The sequence below is a fragment of the Melanotaenia boesemani genome, chromosome 6 (genome assembly GCF_017639745.1).
Source record: "Melanotaenia boesemani isolate fMelBoe1 chromosome 6, fMelBoe1.pri, whole genome shotgun sequence".
NCBI lineage: Eukaryota > Metazoa > Chordata > Actinopteri > Atheriniformes > Melanotaeniidae > Melanotaenia > Melanotaenia boesemani.
This window is the reverse complement of record NC_055687.1, coordinates 20,325,653-20,344,118: the sequence shown is the minus strand read 5'-3', so window position 1 is coordinate 20,344,118 and position 18,466 is coordinate 20,325,653. Positions and strand designations below refer to the sequence as shown.

General features: G+C 39.8%; 2 protein-coding genes across 5 annotated transcripts in view; both read left to right on the top strand.

The window, feature by feature from the left end:
- Positions 1-3,421, top strand: part of nbeal2 (neurobeachin-like 2) — a 38,454-nt gene extending 35,033 nt beyond the window's left edge. For 3 of the 4 annotated variants that reach the window (XM_041987022.1, XM_041987019.1, XM_041987021.1), the window contains 4 exons: positions 283-444; positions 531-679; positions 758-893; positions 1,070-3,420. In XM_041987022.1, coding sequence (XP_041842956.1) covers positions 283-444; positions 531-679; positions 758-893; positions 1,070-1,177 — 555 coding nt within the window. In that variant the 3' untranslated portion in view covers positions 1,178-3,420. Of the gene's footprint in view, positions 1-282; positions 445-530; positions 680-757; positions 894-1,069 lie in introns of all 4 variants that reach the window. The other variant, XM_041987020.1, reaches the window with a different exon arrangement.
- A 3,568-nt stretch (positions 3,422-6,989) lies between these two features.
- On the top strand, positions 6,990-17,378 carry nradd (neurotrophin receptor associated death domain). Its single transcript, XM_041989103.1, has 6 exons — positions 6,990-7,427; positions 13,198-13,330; positions 13,440-13,793; positions 14,868-15,102; positions 15,184-15,323; positions 16,210-17,378. The coding sequence occupies exons 1-6, from the start codon at positions 7,389-7,391 to the stop codon at positions 16,521-16,523; spliced, it is 1,215 nt and encodes a 404-aa protein (XP_041845037.1). The 5' UTR covers positions 6,990-7,388; the 3' UTR covers positions 16,524-17,378.
- Positions 17,379-18,466: the final 1,088 nt, after the last annotated feature.

Here is an 18,466-nt window from a genome sequence, read left to right as displayed (position 1 = left end):
ATTGTTTGTGATTTTCAAGCATAAATAATTAATTAGCCACACATTCCTCTAAAAACTGTCTTAAAAGGTTAAAGAAATCACTCTTAAATATTCTTTAAGCAAAGTAATTTATTCATTAGATAGATGTGAGATTGTATCCTGTACCAGCTACAAGATTTAGAGTTTTAATAGGTATAAAGAGGCATAAATAAGTAAAACTGTCAACAAAAGTGCACAGAAATGAAAAATTCCTACATGTAAGTGTAATTGCATGACTTTAATGCTGCATTTACTACATGTCAGGATGGAACTGTGATAGTCCACACAATCCGACGAGGCCAGTTCCTGCGAACACTGAGGCCTCCCGGCGACAGCTGCAAACCCGCCCAAATCTCTGAGTTGCAGGTGGGCATGGAAGGTCACATTGTGGTGCAGACGTCTCTGGAGGAATCCTCCAATAGGAAGGTACATGAACAAATTCACTGCAATGAACATGCAAGTTCATACAGTCTCTCTGCTGCATCAACATCAGATTCTGCTAATTCCTACAGGGCAAGTACTCCATTCATGTTTACTCAGTAAACGGCTGTCTGCTGTCCTCTTTTACCATGGAGGAGCAGATGACTGCACTCCAACTGGTTTCTGAATATGTCATACTGGGAACCGTGCAGGGTAGCATCCACATACTAGATTTATACAGGTAAAGAAAATTCAATGTAGTCCATTACAGAAAACTCAAAGGTTTGCTCCTCCAGTCTAAAGCTTGTCTGTTTCTTAGCCTGGATGCTCTGATAACACCCCTGGCCTTGAGGGTCCCAGTGAGAAGTGTGTCTGTCACCAAAGAGTACAGCCACATACTCGTGGGACTACAAGACGGCAAGCTAATTGTGGTGGGGGCAGGGAAGCCAGAAGAGGTGAGTAGCTGGATTTCAAGAAATTGGGTGTGGGGGTAGGTGCATGTTTGTAAGTGAGGCTTGAGGAGGGGGGCTAATAATATGCAAAGTATTTCTGAAGAACCAGGCTTTTTCAAGTGATAACTTCTCTGCCGTATAAGCCCTCAAGACAAACATGTTTTTCCTGCTTTTCACAGGTTCGCTCGGGACAGTTCTCCCGTCGCCTGTGGGGCTCCACACGCCGCATCTGTCAGGTGTCGTCCGGTGAAACTGAGTACAATCCCACTGAGAATGCAGGCAAATGAGAAGAGCAATGTGGAGGATCTCTGAGAACTCTGTTGGATGCAGATAAACGCTCCACCTGAATGTTCACCAGACTCAATAAGGCCTTCTTTTACATGGTGGGGAAACGTAACTCCGAGGCTACTGATCTCTCCGAGAGAGCAACCTTTACACTGAGCACTTTTCTTAAAAATTCTTAAACAGTTTTATATTTTACTGCATATTTCATTTACCGTTGTGCTGTTTTTGATCAGCATCATTCCAAAGAGTGGCCTTGTTTTGTGTGTGACAAGGAGCTTGGTGTTTGAGATCAGGAGCTGCTTTTGGGCTGCAAGCACTCTGAGTCATATTTCAGGGGAATGACTCACTCTGTGATGTACACTCAGCCCCAGGCAGAGCAAAGTAATGCTGTGAACTCCCCAGGCTCCAAGTTTTAGGCTCCTTTGTTATCAGAGGCCCAACTGCAATCCCTGCACTGCTGAATGTCCTAAAGCTATTGGTTGCCATTGGTTGGCATCTTCTTAAAACTCCTGAAAACTTGAAAAACTGCAGTAGACATTGCTTGAGATTTCCACACTGCAATACTGGTGAACACCACAAGAGGGTTGACTTTGTAAAGAAACATAAGGGAAGCTGGAGAACTTTTACTGTGTTGTGGGTTTTAGTGGTGGACAGATGCTTATCCTTGCAGCAGAAATGTGTAAACCACAGTTTATAGTCTGCATTCCTTTTAGGCTCTAAGCAATGTTAAACTGTTACAATTAAAGCAAAACTTGCTTTAATGGTTAGGTATGTGAAATATATTCACTTTTTTATCATGATCTAGCTTAGGTGCAATGAACCTCAACAGCCTTATGCAAAACAGGCCTTTCTAAATGCTTTTGTCTTCATTTTTCGTTTTTAGAGTTCACCACATAACTGTATCCTTGTTTTATTTGATGAGAAATATGCCTTCTTTTCCTCTTGAGCCTTGTAAAAATGCTAACTTCCAATCATTAATTTCTCTCTACGATCACAGTATGTCAGATTTTTTTTATTTATCCCTGCTGATCTAATTTGAACAAAGCTTAACGCTGCAGTGACTCAGACATGCTGTTAATAAAACCCTCAGTAAACTTGGTGAATATACATGTCTGTACTGGTATTTTACTGTGAGAACATCTGAAGACAGGACGACTCTGAAACACGTGTGCAGAAGGTCTGTGAGTGTGCTTTATAGGAATTCACTTCCTGCCTGTGTTTTATTATAGTGGTTGGAACAAAGTAGTTGCTATGCAGTGTCACGATGAGAGACAAAGGGAAGTATGTGGGTGAATATAACACCCATAACAAGTTAGACACACACAAATTACTTGGTTTTTGAGAGTGGCAACTGGGGGAAAAAATGCTAACATAGAAAAATTGTATTTGAATGTTGCTGAGATATTACATAATGCATTTTATCCCGAATGTTTTAGTCCTGTTTTATACAACTGTGTGATGAAGATTAAATGATTAACTGTGTGCAGCTGTGACAGCCGGTGACCATAAAGAGTTGTTTGCATGCAGATGTTAGGAAATTTGCTTTTGTGCAAACTCACTTTGACTCTGTTTTGCTCTGACCATTGTAAATGCTTAGTTGTTTGTTTTTATGTTTTTCTAGTCATAGACATCAAAAAGCACAGAAATGGTTTAGAAGTCACTCTGTGCATAATGCATTTGTTATTTGTTGTTCAGAAGTCCTGATGTTAAAGGAATGCCTTATGTGTAGGCCAGCACTGCCTTGAATATGGACTTGGTCCATTTCTTCTGATGTTATTTAGCATTTGTATTGTTCTGGGAATTTGTTGACAATACAGCTGACTTTAAAAAAACAAAATCTAGCCTGAGTTCCTAACTTACAGCTTTCAGCTCTCTCTTTCCCACATCTTTTTGTTCCTGAGATTTCTTTCCTCTTTCTAGATTACCCCAATACGGCCATCTAATTGTAACCATGCTGTTACAGCCAGTAATCCTCTTTTATGTGAACCTTTCTGCCTGTCTCCTGAGGATGATTGCCCATTACTGAAAACTGAGCTCATGTGTGTGTTTGAACCACAGCAAGGAGGAAACTGATCTGCTGCCACAATGTAGATCATCCAGATCCTCCACTGTAATCCCAGCCTTGCATGCGTCTGTGATGTTAACCCTACTGGAGTTGAAAAGGTCACAGCGAGCAGCAGCGCATGTACTTGAAGTGGAGACTTTGATCTCATGATGGACTAAATATCCTGTCAGCTTCCCCATAAACACCTCTGTGGGGGTGCAATTCTGTAGGGTGGGGTGGGAAGGGGTGAGGTGGGTGGTAAAACTGTCCTGTAGACCTCCAGTCAAATAGAAACCACAGAGCGGTGAATAAGGGAAGCAGAGGAGGAGGGTGAGGAGTTGCTCTGATGTGCTCCCACTCAAAGTGGAGGGAAGGGTTAACGCCTCACTCCCATTTATGGCCGGTATCTTCTCTTTGACCCCTCCAGACCTGAGGACAGGCTGAGGGGATTGATGTTGTGAAATGCAGCAATGTTGGTGCTGTTCAAATTGTTCCTGCCAAGATCCTCAACAACCCTCAAACAGGCCTCTGTTAAACGACTTCAGACCCCTCAACCCCCCTCCTTACCCTTCAGGTCCATTCCTCTTTGGCCTGTAGACAACGAGATTGTGTTTTTTGTTTTTCCTTCTTAATAGTGGTTTTATCTTCCTTACTCATGTGTGACCAGAAAGGAACTACACCCTTTGATAAGGAGCCGTTGCCCCTGCAGCCAAGAGGATGCAGACTAAAGCAATGAAGAAATGACCCAAACTGTTTATTTATCTGATCTCAGATGAACTTGTGTTTATTTAATTATTTCTTTAATGTTTGCTTCCACACACAAACTGAATTATCTTCTTTTCACTGAACATTTGTTTAAAATGGCTCATGAGATAAGATAATTTCAGCTTTTTGCCATTAAAAAATAAACATTTAGACTTTTCTAGACTCAGGGTAGCTGGTTTCTGTGCTGCAACAGTCTCTTTCATTGTTTTTATCCTTATTTAAATTAATGTTCTTTAAAAATCAGCTAAACTACTTAGTACTATCCTTTATTCAGTAATTTATCAGTCAACTCAGGTTTACAGCTCAGACACTTCAGTTCATCACAACCTTAAATTTGGCTGAAATACAAAATAAATGAGCAAACTCAACCTCACCTTCTTAAAGTAAAGAAAACAGTCTACAGTCACAATAAAAAAAACAAGTCATACACTTTTACCTGTATTAAGGTAAGATCTCTATTTGTCTTTTATTTTTTGCTTATTTATCTATTTAAAAAAAATAAAAATAAAAATCATATCGTCCATGTTCATCCAATAGGTCGAGCACAGGATGCAGTCTCAGTCACTGTATTTACTATGTAATGTAATTCTTTTTTATGTCTCACACCATTACCAATAGTGGATTCGAAATGAGCATTTATAATAGAAAATGAACCTTTTGATACTTTTTCTTTTGGGGTTTGTTCCCTAACAGTCCCATGCACATTTCTGTAAAGTTAGTGTGGTGAATGTCTGTAACTGCATATAATGTGAACTGTCCTCTCATTTCCCTAACATAATTCCCACAGTCTGCAGAGTATTTTCTCCAAGTGTCATCAGATCTCTTTAAATGTTGTCTTAAATGTTTGCTTTATTTATTTATTTTTATTTTAGATTTTGGGTTTTATTTTAGCATCTTCTCTTTCTTTTTTGTTTTGTCCACTGATGCTGTGTTTTTGGCAATTTTTTCAGCTCTGTTTTGCATCTTGTGCTATTTTAATTTGGTATAGGAAACATAACGAAGTAAAACAATTTAAGGCCCATGAATACACAACATGCACCCAGTGCAACTTAGATTTGGGGTGGAGTGAAGAAATAGTTAATTTGATGTTAAAAAAAAATGAAAAAAAAAAGCTACTAATTTTGTGGAAACCCCTTTTTGTGTTTTGTGAGAGGGAGAAATTGAGACCTGTCTCTGAAATGTGGCTGCAGAGGTTTTATCAAGGCAGAGACATCCTCTTTTTCTCCCCCCGTCCCTCAGCAGGCTTTGATGTGCAAGTACTATTGTGTCTGAGAGATCTTCCCATTTGTTTTCTTCTGAAGTGTCTCAGCCCCCCTGTGATGCACTCACTAGAATTTACAAGGTGTGTAGTTTATCCTGTGTTGGTTTTCTAATCTTTTGAATCACCAAGATCAAACAAGATCTTAGGAGCATCTTGCTTGATTCACGTGCTTGCCTTTGTTTCAGATAACAACGAATCACTGCTGTGTGTGAGAAGCGTTGAAGGGTTGTAAAATGTTGAGTTACAAACCCCCATTTGATGAGGATTTTCTCCAGGACTCAGTCATTTGCATTGCACAGTGATAAATGTTGTGAAAATAAACAGCTTGGGTTATCATAGTTGAGAGTGCACGCTCTCATTTGGGGTCCTTTCTTGTAAACTGCAGAAATCATCATAGAAATATTCCAACTGTTTCCAAAAGAATCAGTCAAGATGTGTGCATACAGATTAATATATTACAGTGACGGAGAAGAATTGAAATTAATTTTGCAACTAAAAGGAAACTCGTTGCAACTGTAGCGTCTATTGCTGGAAAATTCAGAGCAATTAAAATATGTTCTTCAAAATGGCCTGTTTTTAAAGCACTTCAAATTTGTACCTAAACCAACTTTTTAATGCAACCTGTTCATACCGTATTGTTATTATTATTATTACTATTTTACAAACCTTTGCTTAAAAAATATTTGACATCCTTTGAGAATTTTCCTTCTGTTGTTATATTTTGTGGAAAAAAAATAAATAAAACAGATATGGCACAGAAGCGTGTCATCTACACATTCTGACTCTGAAATTATTGTAATTAATTACAATGATCTTATTAATTATAATAATTTAGAGTAGAGGATAAACATGTGAAATCATGAACAACAAAAAAAGAATAGAAAAGAAAAATCAGTTAGTTGTTGCTTGTTGCTCCATCAGCCTTAATGGAAGCTTCCATAATGAAAAGCAAAATTCTTCATCAATCACATTCCAGCTTTATTACTAAATGACTTGATTTATAGAATTGGAAAAGGGTCCATAATTTCAGGGTACATCTGTGTATGTATTGTAGAAATGCTCTACCTGACAAGCAGCCCCATATCATCAATCTCTGGAAACATATTTGTTGTTATTGGACCTGCACCAAACAAATATTTCAGCATCATGTATCAAAGCAGATTAATGATTCATCACTGAATCTCACTTTAATCCACTTATCAGTCCATTCTCTTTTCTTAAGTCTTCTGTGACTATATATAGCCTATATATATAGGCCTAAATAAAATATTGAAGTCCTCCTTAGTCTATCTGTGTGTTTCCTTTCCACAATATTCCCATTTTGTTTGTACATGCTCCCAATGCTCCCAAATTTTAGACACCATATTCCATGTTGTACTACCATCTGGAAAAATTGAACTGGGCATATTTCATTAAGCTTAAAAAATAAAGTTAAAAAACATAGTTACCATCATTTTACTGAACATCCTCCAAGAATTGTGCTTTTATTTGCCAGGAGCTGTATAATACTCTGTTTATTCATTCATCACTACTTAGATATATTTTCATTTCCATGGGTGTTGCACATATTAAAGATCAGAATCAGGTTTCAGCTACAGGTAACAGGTATATATCCTACCATTCAACGACAGCCAGGAGTCCTTCGCCTTCCAACACTGCGTTACAGGGATGCAGCCAATCACGGAGCTTCACTGAAAGCTGAGTAGATGGGAGGAGAAAAGGCCCAGGAGAGCCTGCAGGAGTTTCCTTTACCTCATCTGTTGCAGAGCTGTTGGAGAGGCTGCGCTCCATGCGTCCTGCAAGCTGAAACACAAGGAACTTTGTTTTAACTTACATTCAACGAGGAATGCGCTGAAGGACACAAATGCGTCTGCTGCGCTGTTACTGGGAGAATCAACAGATTACACGCATTTAAAGCGGCTCTCTCATGCGTAAAAACACCAGATTTGTGGACTATGACTGAAACGCGGAACCAACACTGTTTATGAGAAGCGGGCGCTTTTAATTAAACTTTGTGGAGGGGAGGTTTTGACTCTTTTTATGCCATTACTGGAGGCTGCAGACTGTGAAGAAACGGCAATCAAAGATTTGGAGACGCTACGCGGTGTCTGCTCTGGCAAGGAGGATTGTGGAGACTGAAGACATGAGACCGATTATCATATGCGCTCTTCTGCTGTTAAAAGTAAGCAAGATGATCAGTGCTTTACCCACAAAAGCCCGTGCAGTATTTATTTACTCTTTTTTTTTAACTTCATAAGCTTTTCTTGTCTCGCCTTTATATTATAATTTCACACACTGCGCATAAAAGAACCGCATAGTTTCACACCATTGTTCCCAAGGAAATCTGCTCCACACCACAGAGCCATACGTATCACACAAACCCTGTTGATTGATGTGTTTGTTATTCTGTTGTTGCCAAATAACAGTGGAAACAATGAGCGAAGATATCTGATTAAAACTCTTCTGGTCTTTTTTAAAGCCTCCAGTGACTCTTTATAAGTGAACTCAAACCAAGTTGCAGTTTTAAGTCTACCTTTAAAGCCTGTAGAAGAACTCGTAGTCGCAATTTATCCAGAAATGTATGGAGAGCCTTCCTGTCATGTACAGCCAAAACTCAAACTGGGATGTTGATTTTCATTTTTTTCCCACAAAATTGCACACATTTAGAGCCCATCAGCATGTGCAGTGGCTAAGAGTGAACCAGAAGACAGTATACCAAGATTATGCATCACACAGACATAAATGATGTATTTTATGATTAAATTATAGTTTGGGTGGTGTTTGATTCCAGATTATAAAGCCGGGATCAGGGTGAAAAGAAAGCCTTCATAGTCAAAGACAATAATTTGACACTCATTTACCTAAAAAAGGCTGTAGGGCTTGTATTCCTGTCTAAACTCGTTCTTCGCAGTCAGAGCACTTTTGTTAGATCTAAGTATTCAGATAATTCACTTCCTAAAAAGATGTGTCTCCTTAGTGCTTTTAAGGGTTTAATGTCAGCAGATGGTGGTGTTGCTCGTCTGGAAAAGTGAGCATTTGTTCTGTCGAATGAAACTCTTGACTGGATGATTTAGAGTGGAGAGGTACTGGATTATATCTTCTATTGTTAACTCTGTTTCTAAGACTCATATTCCCTGTAGTTTACTGTACTCAGTGCCACATTTCGTGCTCATGGCAGTTCCTGGTAAAAATGTGGTCTAGCAGACAGTACTTCTGGGATATCCGGAGCAAAGCAATTATCATCATTCTCCCCCAGCTAGTGGTGTTTAATATGTGTGTTCATGTGGGGGAAATAGTTTAGAGTGGAACCACAGTAATTTGGATTTCCATATCGTTGGCAGGTTTCATGGTAATTTAGAAATACTAATCATTTCATGACACTTTGGTGAGCGTTATAAATCAGTAGATTGATTATAGCTTTATGTATTTGTGCTGTCTTGTATGATTTAAGGTTATAGTTATAGCTGAAATTTCTCCAGGGAAAATAAAGAGAAACCAATGTTCTTTCAATTGTCCCCTGTGCTGCCTGTAAACAACTGACAGTAATGAGTGCAGATGGGATGGCTCTCCCTCAGCTCATGCTGTTGCTGCTCAAAAACCTCAGTGAGATTGTGAAGGCTTGGGGGTCAGCGTCTTCACAGGGGGAGAGCATCCTTTTATGTGTTTATTTTCACGCAGATTAGATTAACTATGGAAACTCAAGCCTTCAAACATGCTCTCACTTCAGAGGGACGTAGAAAATGTTTAAAGCTCTGAGAAGGCTAAAGTGAAGTGTGTTCCTAAGTGTGTGTGTGTGTGTGTGTGTGTGTGTGTGTGTGTGTGTCTGTGTTTGTGATCTGCGATGACTGAGTGACTCCGGCAGCCGTGGAGTTGAGAGGCCTATTGAAAGCAGTGCTCCACGGTGGTCCGTCTGTTCTCACTGGGGAATCCCTTCACATTGCAGCTTCTTACCTTAATAGAAAAAGCAACTGCAGCTCCCTTTCCTTCAGACTTTAGACCCCAGATATACCAGATAAGGACAAATACTCTGAGGGTTATGACCGACAAATTAAACTGTGCTTGGAAACTGAACATAATGAAAAAGCGTCATCAAAACACAAGCAAATATCCTAGAATTGTAAGAGCTGCATTGTAAAACTTTACTCTTACATGATATCGCAGTATATTATGTAGCAGGAAATTCTGTTGCTCACCACGGATTGAGTTATTGTTATTTCATGGGTTTAGTTAACACGTAGAGGAGCATTTAAAATAATGTTAATTACATAAAAGAAATGTGACGCAATAACATTAGCTGGATATTAATTATATAAATCCTTATTCTGCCTTCAGAGAGGTTATGTTTATGTATAGCTAACAAAGAGTTTTAAATAACTGACATTGTACTTGTTATTTCATGCATAAAGTAATGGTGAGCTTTTTCTTTTTTTTATCTAATGACTTAATGATAATATTTATTACAATATCACTGGATATAATAGGCAATGGCTCTAAAAATACAAGGAATTAACATTCCTTCACCGTTCATTTAATTTCAGGTTAGTGGAGGTGTAATACTCAACTAGAGGTGGCTAGAAGATGAAAAGCTAAAATAAAATTTATTTAACATGCAAAACAAAAAAGTGCTCTTGTGGCAGAAAATTTGATTATCACACACACACACACACACACACACACACACACACACACACACACACACACACACACACACACACACACACACACACACACACACACAAAACCCTGAAAGCAGGACAAGGTAGAAAACTACTGGACTGACAAGGGAAAATAACAGATCTGGTTCTGAATGAAAGAAATATGCTAATAACACAATGAGTGGCATTAAGTAAGGTGTGAAACTAAGATAAGAAGCAAAACTAAGCAAAATTTCTAAGTGTCATGGCAAGGGCAGTAGTCTGCACTCCATCCCCAATATACTGAGGTACAGCAGGCTTAGCATTGGGGCTCCCCTCTTTGTAACATTTCCTCATTGAGCTTGGTCTTCTGTCTGCACAGCTTTTTGTTCACTACTATGTAAATAATACCCAGCTATACTTATCATATCATATCAGCTATCCTTCTGTGTTTATGTTGCATCTGTTTATAGAGCATTTCACTTTGCACTTCACAACATAAGAAAAATCAGGCTATATCTGGTTTGTAGTCTAAGTCTTAGTCGATTGCAAGCCAGATATAGCCTGAGTTTGGCTGAATACACCCACGGTTATCTCCTCACTGCACATCTGGTGCTCAATCAACTGAAAAGGACACATGTCACTCTACTACTCACTGAACTTCACTGGCAACCCTTTGCTGCTTAAATCCAATTCACATCACTACTGGTTGCCTACAGATTGATTGCAGGGTCTGCACTCTGATATTTAAAGTCATCATATAGGGTTTTTCTGTCAGAGCATTTGGGTGGATTTGATTTAGCACTCATTGTATAGGTCAGGGTTTCTTGAATGTTGTTCCCTCACTTATGAATAATCTTGATAAAAGTGTCTTTAAATGACTAAATTTACAGAGTGGTAGCCTAGTGGTTACAGAGGTGGGCCTTGTTTAAGTGCCAACAGATGTGAACCACTGCGGGCCCTTAAACAAGGCTCTTAACCCTCCCCAACTGATCACTGGGTGCCGAAACATGGCACCCCACTGCTCTCTAATACATCTAGAGACCGGTCAAAGGAAGAGCTGAATTTCCCAATCGGGATTAATAAAGTAAAAATTATTCATTCAGTTTTAATGTAAATATAAACTACACAAATAATAAAGCTCCTGCAAAATAAAACCCCTAATAAAGCAAATACCATCCATCCATCCATCCATCCATCCATCCATCCATCCATCCATCCATCCATCCATCCATCCATCCATCCATCCATCCATCCATCCATCCATCCATCCATCAATTCCAAACATCTTCTGCAGCATGAGTTAGATAGGTTATAATATTGTGGACAGTAGCTAAAAAGTACGTTTTTTGTTTACTTATGTACTCTTGACATAAAACTAATAACATTCTGTTTTTTAAAAGATATATTACTCTCTTTAGTTGTTTAAAAGTGAATTTCTTAAATTCACTTTAATTCCATTTCAAACTATTAAGTATACACATTATATCCTCATTGTATCAAATGTAATTATTAAAATTTAATAGCTTATGATTGGCCCTTGCACCCTGATGCAGATTCTGGAGCACTGCACTTAAGGAGTCATAGCAGTCATGTACTTGTCTTCAGGATGTGCAGAGAAGTAACACACTTGCTGATATAGCTATGTGGCATTAGAAGAGGCTTTTATAAACAAAAGAAGTTCACGGCAGACGGGACAAAGCATGTTGGAGTTACAACTGCTTCCTGTTTAAATGTGAGAAGTTGGAATTCACAATTCAATCAGGGACACACCATTAAAGAAGAACCAAGAGGCAAAATTAAATTGTATCCTTATATAGAGCAATTTCATTTAGCATATACAGTAGATTTAGTCATTCCTCTGCTGAGTAGATCACTGTTTGTGATTGTTTCCAGACTCACACCAGGCTCTTTAAAATAACAGAAATCCTAACTGTAGGTGAAAATAGAACAGAGCTGCTGTCACCAAATGTTTGTGAAAGTATAGCAAAAGGGTAAAAGGTTAGCAAATGTTAGGAGAAGAGCTCCCATCTGTCACATAAAGAGGACCACAGGATATTTTTTTGCTTCAAGTTATTATGGTCCAGACTTGGTCACAGTCTAACTCCATACTGGTTGGTGCCTGCTGGGTCCAACCGCGCTGATGCCATAATACCTCTGATCTGGGTTCTGTGGCCGGGGTTCAGATATCATCAGGCTGCTCTGTAAAGCAGCACAGTCAAACCGGCTGTTGTTTTTGGAAAGAAGCAAGCTCTGTTTCAAAGCCATTTCTCCCTTAATATCAGCATGGAACATTTTAGTGTTTTGTGACTGGGGGCATGGTGCAGTGTGTGTGTGCATGCGTTGTATGTCTTTTGTTGGAGGCTTTACAGGTTCACACACGTTACTTGTGTTACTTGGCAGACTTTAGAGACAAAGAGAGACATCATTGGGCTGTTTAGCTGTTACTTTTCTCCTCAGCAGGAGGTTAGTTGTTAGACATCTGTTTGCTCTTGTCAGGCCCCAGGCAGAGAGGGCCAGTCTCCCTTAAATGCATGCATATTTAAGATGCCGTTACATTGAGCCTCAAGAAGGGGTGTTAGTGAAATGCTGACCTTCATAGACACACCTGTGGGGCCTGATGACTTCAAAGTCCCCCCCGCCATTCTTGGGCACTCTCATGCTGGGCAGCCATGGTTAACTGACACCCACGCCTGGGGCTGGAACTGTCTCCTGTGTACCCTTTCGTCCATTCACATACACTACAGTTACACACTGTCATTCACAGGGGTTTTAGAATGAGTGGGAACACTGAAGCACATCATGATGTCTTCTTTCCTCCTTTTTGGTTATATATAAAAAATTTTCTGCTTTGTGTTTTGTTCTTCCCAGTGATGTAAAGTCATCTGATTAAAGCCAGTCACCCTTGTCAGGCACCAACCCTGTTGCACAAACTGCTAGTAATGTCTGCTCTGTTCCTCATGTCATAACTCAAGCAGGGCTCTCCACTACCCACTTGCAGATAAGGACTAAGAGCACTTAAGAGTGAAAACCGAGGCAGATGGAAAGATTGCAGAAAAGGTCCACCTTTTTCCCTGCTTCTGCGATTGCACAGGCATAGATTGTGTGCGCTTTCTTTCCTATAAGCTGTGTATACCAGAAAACTCACCATCTTCAATCCTTTTTTAAGGAACTGCCTTTCAATATAAGCTTTATAATTGTACTGTCAAAATATGAAGTTGAACAAAAATGGTTTAAAACATTAGAAAGGGTTGCATATTTCTGTCCTAAAAAGCACAGTGGTGGTATTTGTCTTACTATGTCATGTGTTTACTTTAGGTTACCCTTGGAAATGCCTGTGCCAGCGGTCAATTCACTGAATCAGGGCAGTGTTGCAGCTTATGTCCTGCTGGCTATGAAGTGGAAGTAGCGTGTGGGAAAGAGGATACCAAATGTGCACCATGCCCACAGGGTAAGAACTTATCTTTTAATGTGACTCTCTCACATAGCAGTGCATCCCAAAATTCCCCCTCATTCTTTTAGGAAAATTCCAGTTGCTGATTTTGTATACTGTTTTCTAGGAACATTTTCCCCATCCAAAGGCCTTGATCCTTGCCTGCCATGCAGCAAATGTCCACCCAGTGTCCCCACAGTGGCATCCTGCTCCGCTGCTCACAACACCCAATGTGAGTGTGACACTGGCTACTTCTTTTTGGACACCTACAACCTGTGTGCACCCTGTTCCAAGTGCCATGCTGGTGAGGGGGTTATCAGAGAGTGCGGATATCAGGGTGATACTATGTGCCAGATCTGTGGCCCGGGAACCTTCTCTGAGGAGCTTGTTAGCACCAAACCCTGCCAGACCTGCACTCAATGCTCCGACAGTGAGGTGGAGATCCGTCCCTGTATGTCAAACTCTGACACACTCTGCATGGGTGAGTGGGAGTGTTGTGATATTCTTTACTTTCTCTTATTCTGATCAAATCTATTAGAAATAGTAACTTGCTTGAAGTGTTTACATGGAGTTCTTACAAGTGATGTTTAAAGTCCAAGGCCAAAAATAGTTAAGAACACATATATTGTTTGCTCAAAGTAAACATTTAATTTTGGTTCTTACTTTTGGTTTTTCAAAAAATAAATGACATCTCAGATTATATGTTTTCTCTCATTCTGAACAGCTTCTGGATATTAGGAGGTAATTGTTTGTTCTTACCTTTGTACATTATTGGTATTGTATCTATAATCTACTAATTTACTTAATTTGAGTATGCCTAATTGAATGAATAAGGAATAAATAATTAAAAAGATCTGCTGTATGTCTTCATGCATGCATCCTGCACCAAATGCCAGAGAAAGGTTAAGGATGCTGGAAAGAATTGAAAGACAGACTTTTGGTCTTTGTCCTTTTGTTGAAATTGGATACAAAAGGAGGCAGCAATAATGCATCAAAAGATAAAAGAATGAGCTAAAGTGGTGTAAGAAGAAGAGCTAGAGGGTCTGGACATGTGGTTAACACCTGCATCTACATCTCACCCCTGAATGCTCTGAGCTTAGAAACATGAGTAGTGAACAAAAAAACCAAACCAGTCCACTTAAGTGCTGTAGTCCAATCGAGGCGCGCTTGACAGGTCTTTAGGTTAACTGCTCTTTAAATCCAAGGGAGGCTGCTGACCCTGATAACTAGTCTGCTTGCCCCCAAATGGCTACACTTGCTCTGCAGGAGTGAGGTCATCTGTACACACTGTGAGCCCACATGTCATGGTCCTTTGACCCCACACAGGTCAGCACAGTACCTTGTGGTGTTTGATCCCAAAATAGGCAGACTGCAGGAGAGAAGATGAGGCTGGAAACAGGGGCAATGAAAGGTTTGAAAACCCCAGGGAGCAGAATAACTGAGGCGATCATTACATATGGCCCTAATTTATGGTGTCCAAATGTGTTCTGGAGTGCACATGTGCAGATGCAATGATGTTCCTCCTCAACACATCTTCTTTTCTTAATCCCAACAGACAGGAGGCTGCACATTCTGTCTCGCCCTGCTGAGACCGACGGTACCCGTGATGCTCCTCGCTGGCCAGATCTGGAGGGTGTCATGGAGGGGGAGGAGGAAGGGAAAGCCAGCCCTGCTCCGGGAGCGCCCAAGTTTACCCCACAGGATGAGGGTGGCAGCAATAACATTCTCGCTTATGTGTCTGTCCTGGCTGCTGTGGTGCTGGGCTTACTTATTTATGTGGCTTATAAATGGTGAGTTTTTAACCGGTCCTAGTCTGGTAGAATTGTTTGACTGGACCACGGATACTAACATTGTTCTGCCGCTCTTCTCAGCTGGAGATCCTGCAAACAGAAGAAGGCTCTTTCTAAGGCACGTGCAGCTGAGTTGGCATCTCCAGAAGGAGAAAAGCTCCAGAGCGACAGCGGAGTTTTTCTAGACTCCTACAGCATACAGGACAACCAGACAAGCAAAGGTGCAGAGGACACAGGCACTTTAAAACTACAAACTTCTCTGGAGACATTTAAGCAAACTTCCTAAGAGATCCTTCCTGTTAGTGCACTTGCCCCATTCCAAAGTTATTTACTTATAGGAAGTGCAGCGGTTACCCAGCTTCTGTTACCCAGAGGTTAACACATTCTTTAAAGTGACTTGGTATCACAGAGACTAAATAATGCCATGTTCTCAGCTGTTGAGAAGTTCATGTCCCTGTGGAAACAAAGTTGCTGTGTCCTTCACTGCTAGGAAGGTTTGCTGAGGTACCAGGAGTTTTAAAATGATGCATGCTTTTAGCCACGTCTAATGAAACTTTTAAAAGCCTATCATCTTTCTGATGTAATCATATATGTTCTTTTCTTAGCTACCCATAGCATGGGCAGGATTTATACCTGCATCACAGCTGAAGCTGGACAATTCAGTATTTTACTAGGTTCCCAAAGATTAACTCCATTTTACAACAATTTGGTTTCCTCACATGACATTATGGGTAAATAAAAACTGTAATATCAGATGGATATTGAATATTTGTAACATGAATGTATTACAAAAAAAAAAAAAAAAATCTTGCATATAAAAAAATTAAACAAGATCAGATAATACAAAGGTCTAATTACAACTTTATCTACTTTCCTGTAGCCAGTGTAGGCTACTAATTAATACTGAGTGACAATATCGAATAAAGAAATGCAGCAAAACAAAAGTCGGAGAAGAATAAATCCTGGTAGTAAAACTAACAGATCCAAATGAACTAAAACCAAACAAAAAACCAGGAGAGTACCAGCTTGTAAACAAAAAATAAATTTTTACTGGAAATTAATCAGGCATTTCCTAACAGTGAGTGTATTATGTTTGTGTTTTCACAGGTATGAAGACAGATAGCATGCAGGATAGTCGTCTGTATATCAACCTACCCCCCCACCGACAGGAAGAGGTGGAGCGCCTCCTGCAAGAGGGAAGCAGCCGAGGATGGAGGCACCTGGGCGTGGCACTGGGCTACGAGTCTGAACAGCTGGACCTGTTTGGGCGAGGAGAAGCCCCAGCACACACACTTCTCTCTAACTGGGCCCAGAAAGAAAGCTCCACTCTGGGACTGTTGTGCTCAGCACTGGCTCGCATTGAGAGGCCTGACGTGGTAACAGCTCTTAACTGCCCTTCGCAGGGTGTTTCTGTGGTTTGAGTATGTCAGCCCCCAGTCTCACAGACGTAAGTGAAGAACTTTGACATGAGAAGGGAGGCACTGATTACAACTCTCTTGTCACTATTGGAAGCTGACATCGATGTTTTTTTATGGCTTTGTTGTCATGACTCAATTGTATGAAAGAATTTCCTGCAGCACACTGCAATGGATCAAATCATCTGTGACTGCAGGAAATTAATAGACAAAATATAGTGTGGGGAACAACCCCGTCATCTGGAATGAGGAGGAACCAGCCTACCAAATGCCACAATAACTACATTTATATTGTTGTTTAGGTCCACAAAAATACTGTAAATATTTAGTTCATTGCTGGAAGCTTACTAATGTCTTGTAAATGTTGCTTGAGTATTCTTCACAAACAGCTGTTTACATCTGTTTGGACAGAAATCAGACAAGTTTCATTCAGCAACGCTGCAGTTCATCATGATGTAACTTTTTAGGGATCATTTCTGTGCTCATGTGCACTTAGTTAAAACAAACAAAACAAGAAACAGTGTCGTGTTAAAATAGCTGCAACAGGAATTAGAGGTTTAACATTGTAAACTGTCCCAGTCATTCTTTCATAGCAGTTTATCCAGTGTGTAGATAGGAACTGCTTCCCTGACTGCTTTTAAAATGTATTGCTTTGTGTGTTATTCGATCTTTTTGTTGTCTTTCCTGCTGCAGCCGCTAGCTGTGGTTCTATGGTTCTATTCACACTGAATATAAACCAGAGATGTGTGACAAAATCCTTCTTAGATATTCCTGATAATTGTCATTTGACTGTAAATATCTGATATTGGTTTTGATAATTCATGGTTTAATATTAAAATCCAAAAACACAGTTCTTACTAATACTTGTGTCTAACTTGACCTTTTTGTTTTTGTATATATCTCATCACCATTTCAAGTCCAGAAGTAAATTAAACAAATGGGAATTATTTACAATCTTTCGTGGTGAAGGGTAACTAAGTACATTACTTTTTCTTTCACTTGAAAAAATTGATGATTAATTGCTGTAAAAGTGAAGATTTATTTGCACTCAAAACATTTGCAGGACATATAAAATCTGATGAATTGTAATCCAACAGATATGGGGAGGAATTGAGGGTAAATTTCGGATTATTAACTGACTGAAGGTGTGAGTGTGTGTTGCTGTCTGGTTTGTCCAATATCTAACAGGAGTTGGAAATGGACAGATTAGGAGATAGACTGGCTGCTGTGAGATCAAGAGAAAACACAATATCACAATTATCAGTTATTAATGATTCAAGAACTGACAGTAGATGTAGTCTTAATAAAAAAAAAAAATAGTGGCATCCTAATTAATTTACCAAGATCTGAGAACAAGTTGGCAAACCAAATAAATCCATTTTGTTTTGTTTTGTTTTTCTGTAGGGCTAATGACTAAAATAATAATAAAAGATTTAACATTCTTGATACTGTAGTTTTATTTAGGTACCCTTCTCATTTTGCCTTTCAAATGTAAATTGGATCGATTTAACTTTGTAGTTGTAGCATTTAAAAGTTTATTGCACCACATGACTGGTAACCAGCTATGGATTTAAGTGAGGAAGTTTGGACATACTTTGAATATACTCCCTCTTATCAAGGGATTTAGTGCATAGGAACGGTTCCTGTTCAAACCCCTGAGGGAAATAATTTTAAGGGTGTTTCATAATTTCAGGTGAAATTAAAATAACGGATCGATCCAAACTTTTGAGAAAAGTTTCCTCTTTCTCACTGAGGCACAGTCTGACTCCTGCTCTGAATTCAGATCTGTTAATGACCTGTTGTGCATTCAGTTCTAAGTGGGAGCAGGCATCTCACATGGCCTGGAGCAGTGTTACATGCCGTCACACACTCCAGAAGGGACTGCTTAACTGCGGTCTGGAGCACACAGGCATGGGGCTGGAGGAATGTGCAGACTCTGGAAAGGGGGC

Excerpts from the sequence above, each read along its gene's own strand:
- nradd (XM_041989103.1), top strand. The coding sequence starts at position 7,389 with ATGAGACCGATTATCATATGCGCTCTTCTGCTGTTAAAA. Across the intron at positions 7,428-13,197 it reads GCGCTCTTCTGCTGTTAAAA|GTTACCCTTGGAAATGCCTG; the intron begins GTAAGCAAGATG and ends TGTTTACTTTAG. Across the intron at positions 13,331-13,439 it reads ATGTGCACCATGCCCACAGG|GAACATTTTCCCCATCCAAA; the intron begins GTAAGAACTTAT and ends ACTGTTTTCTAG.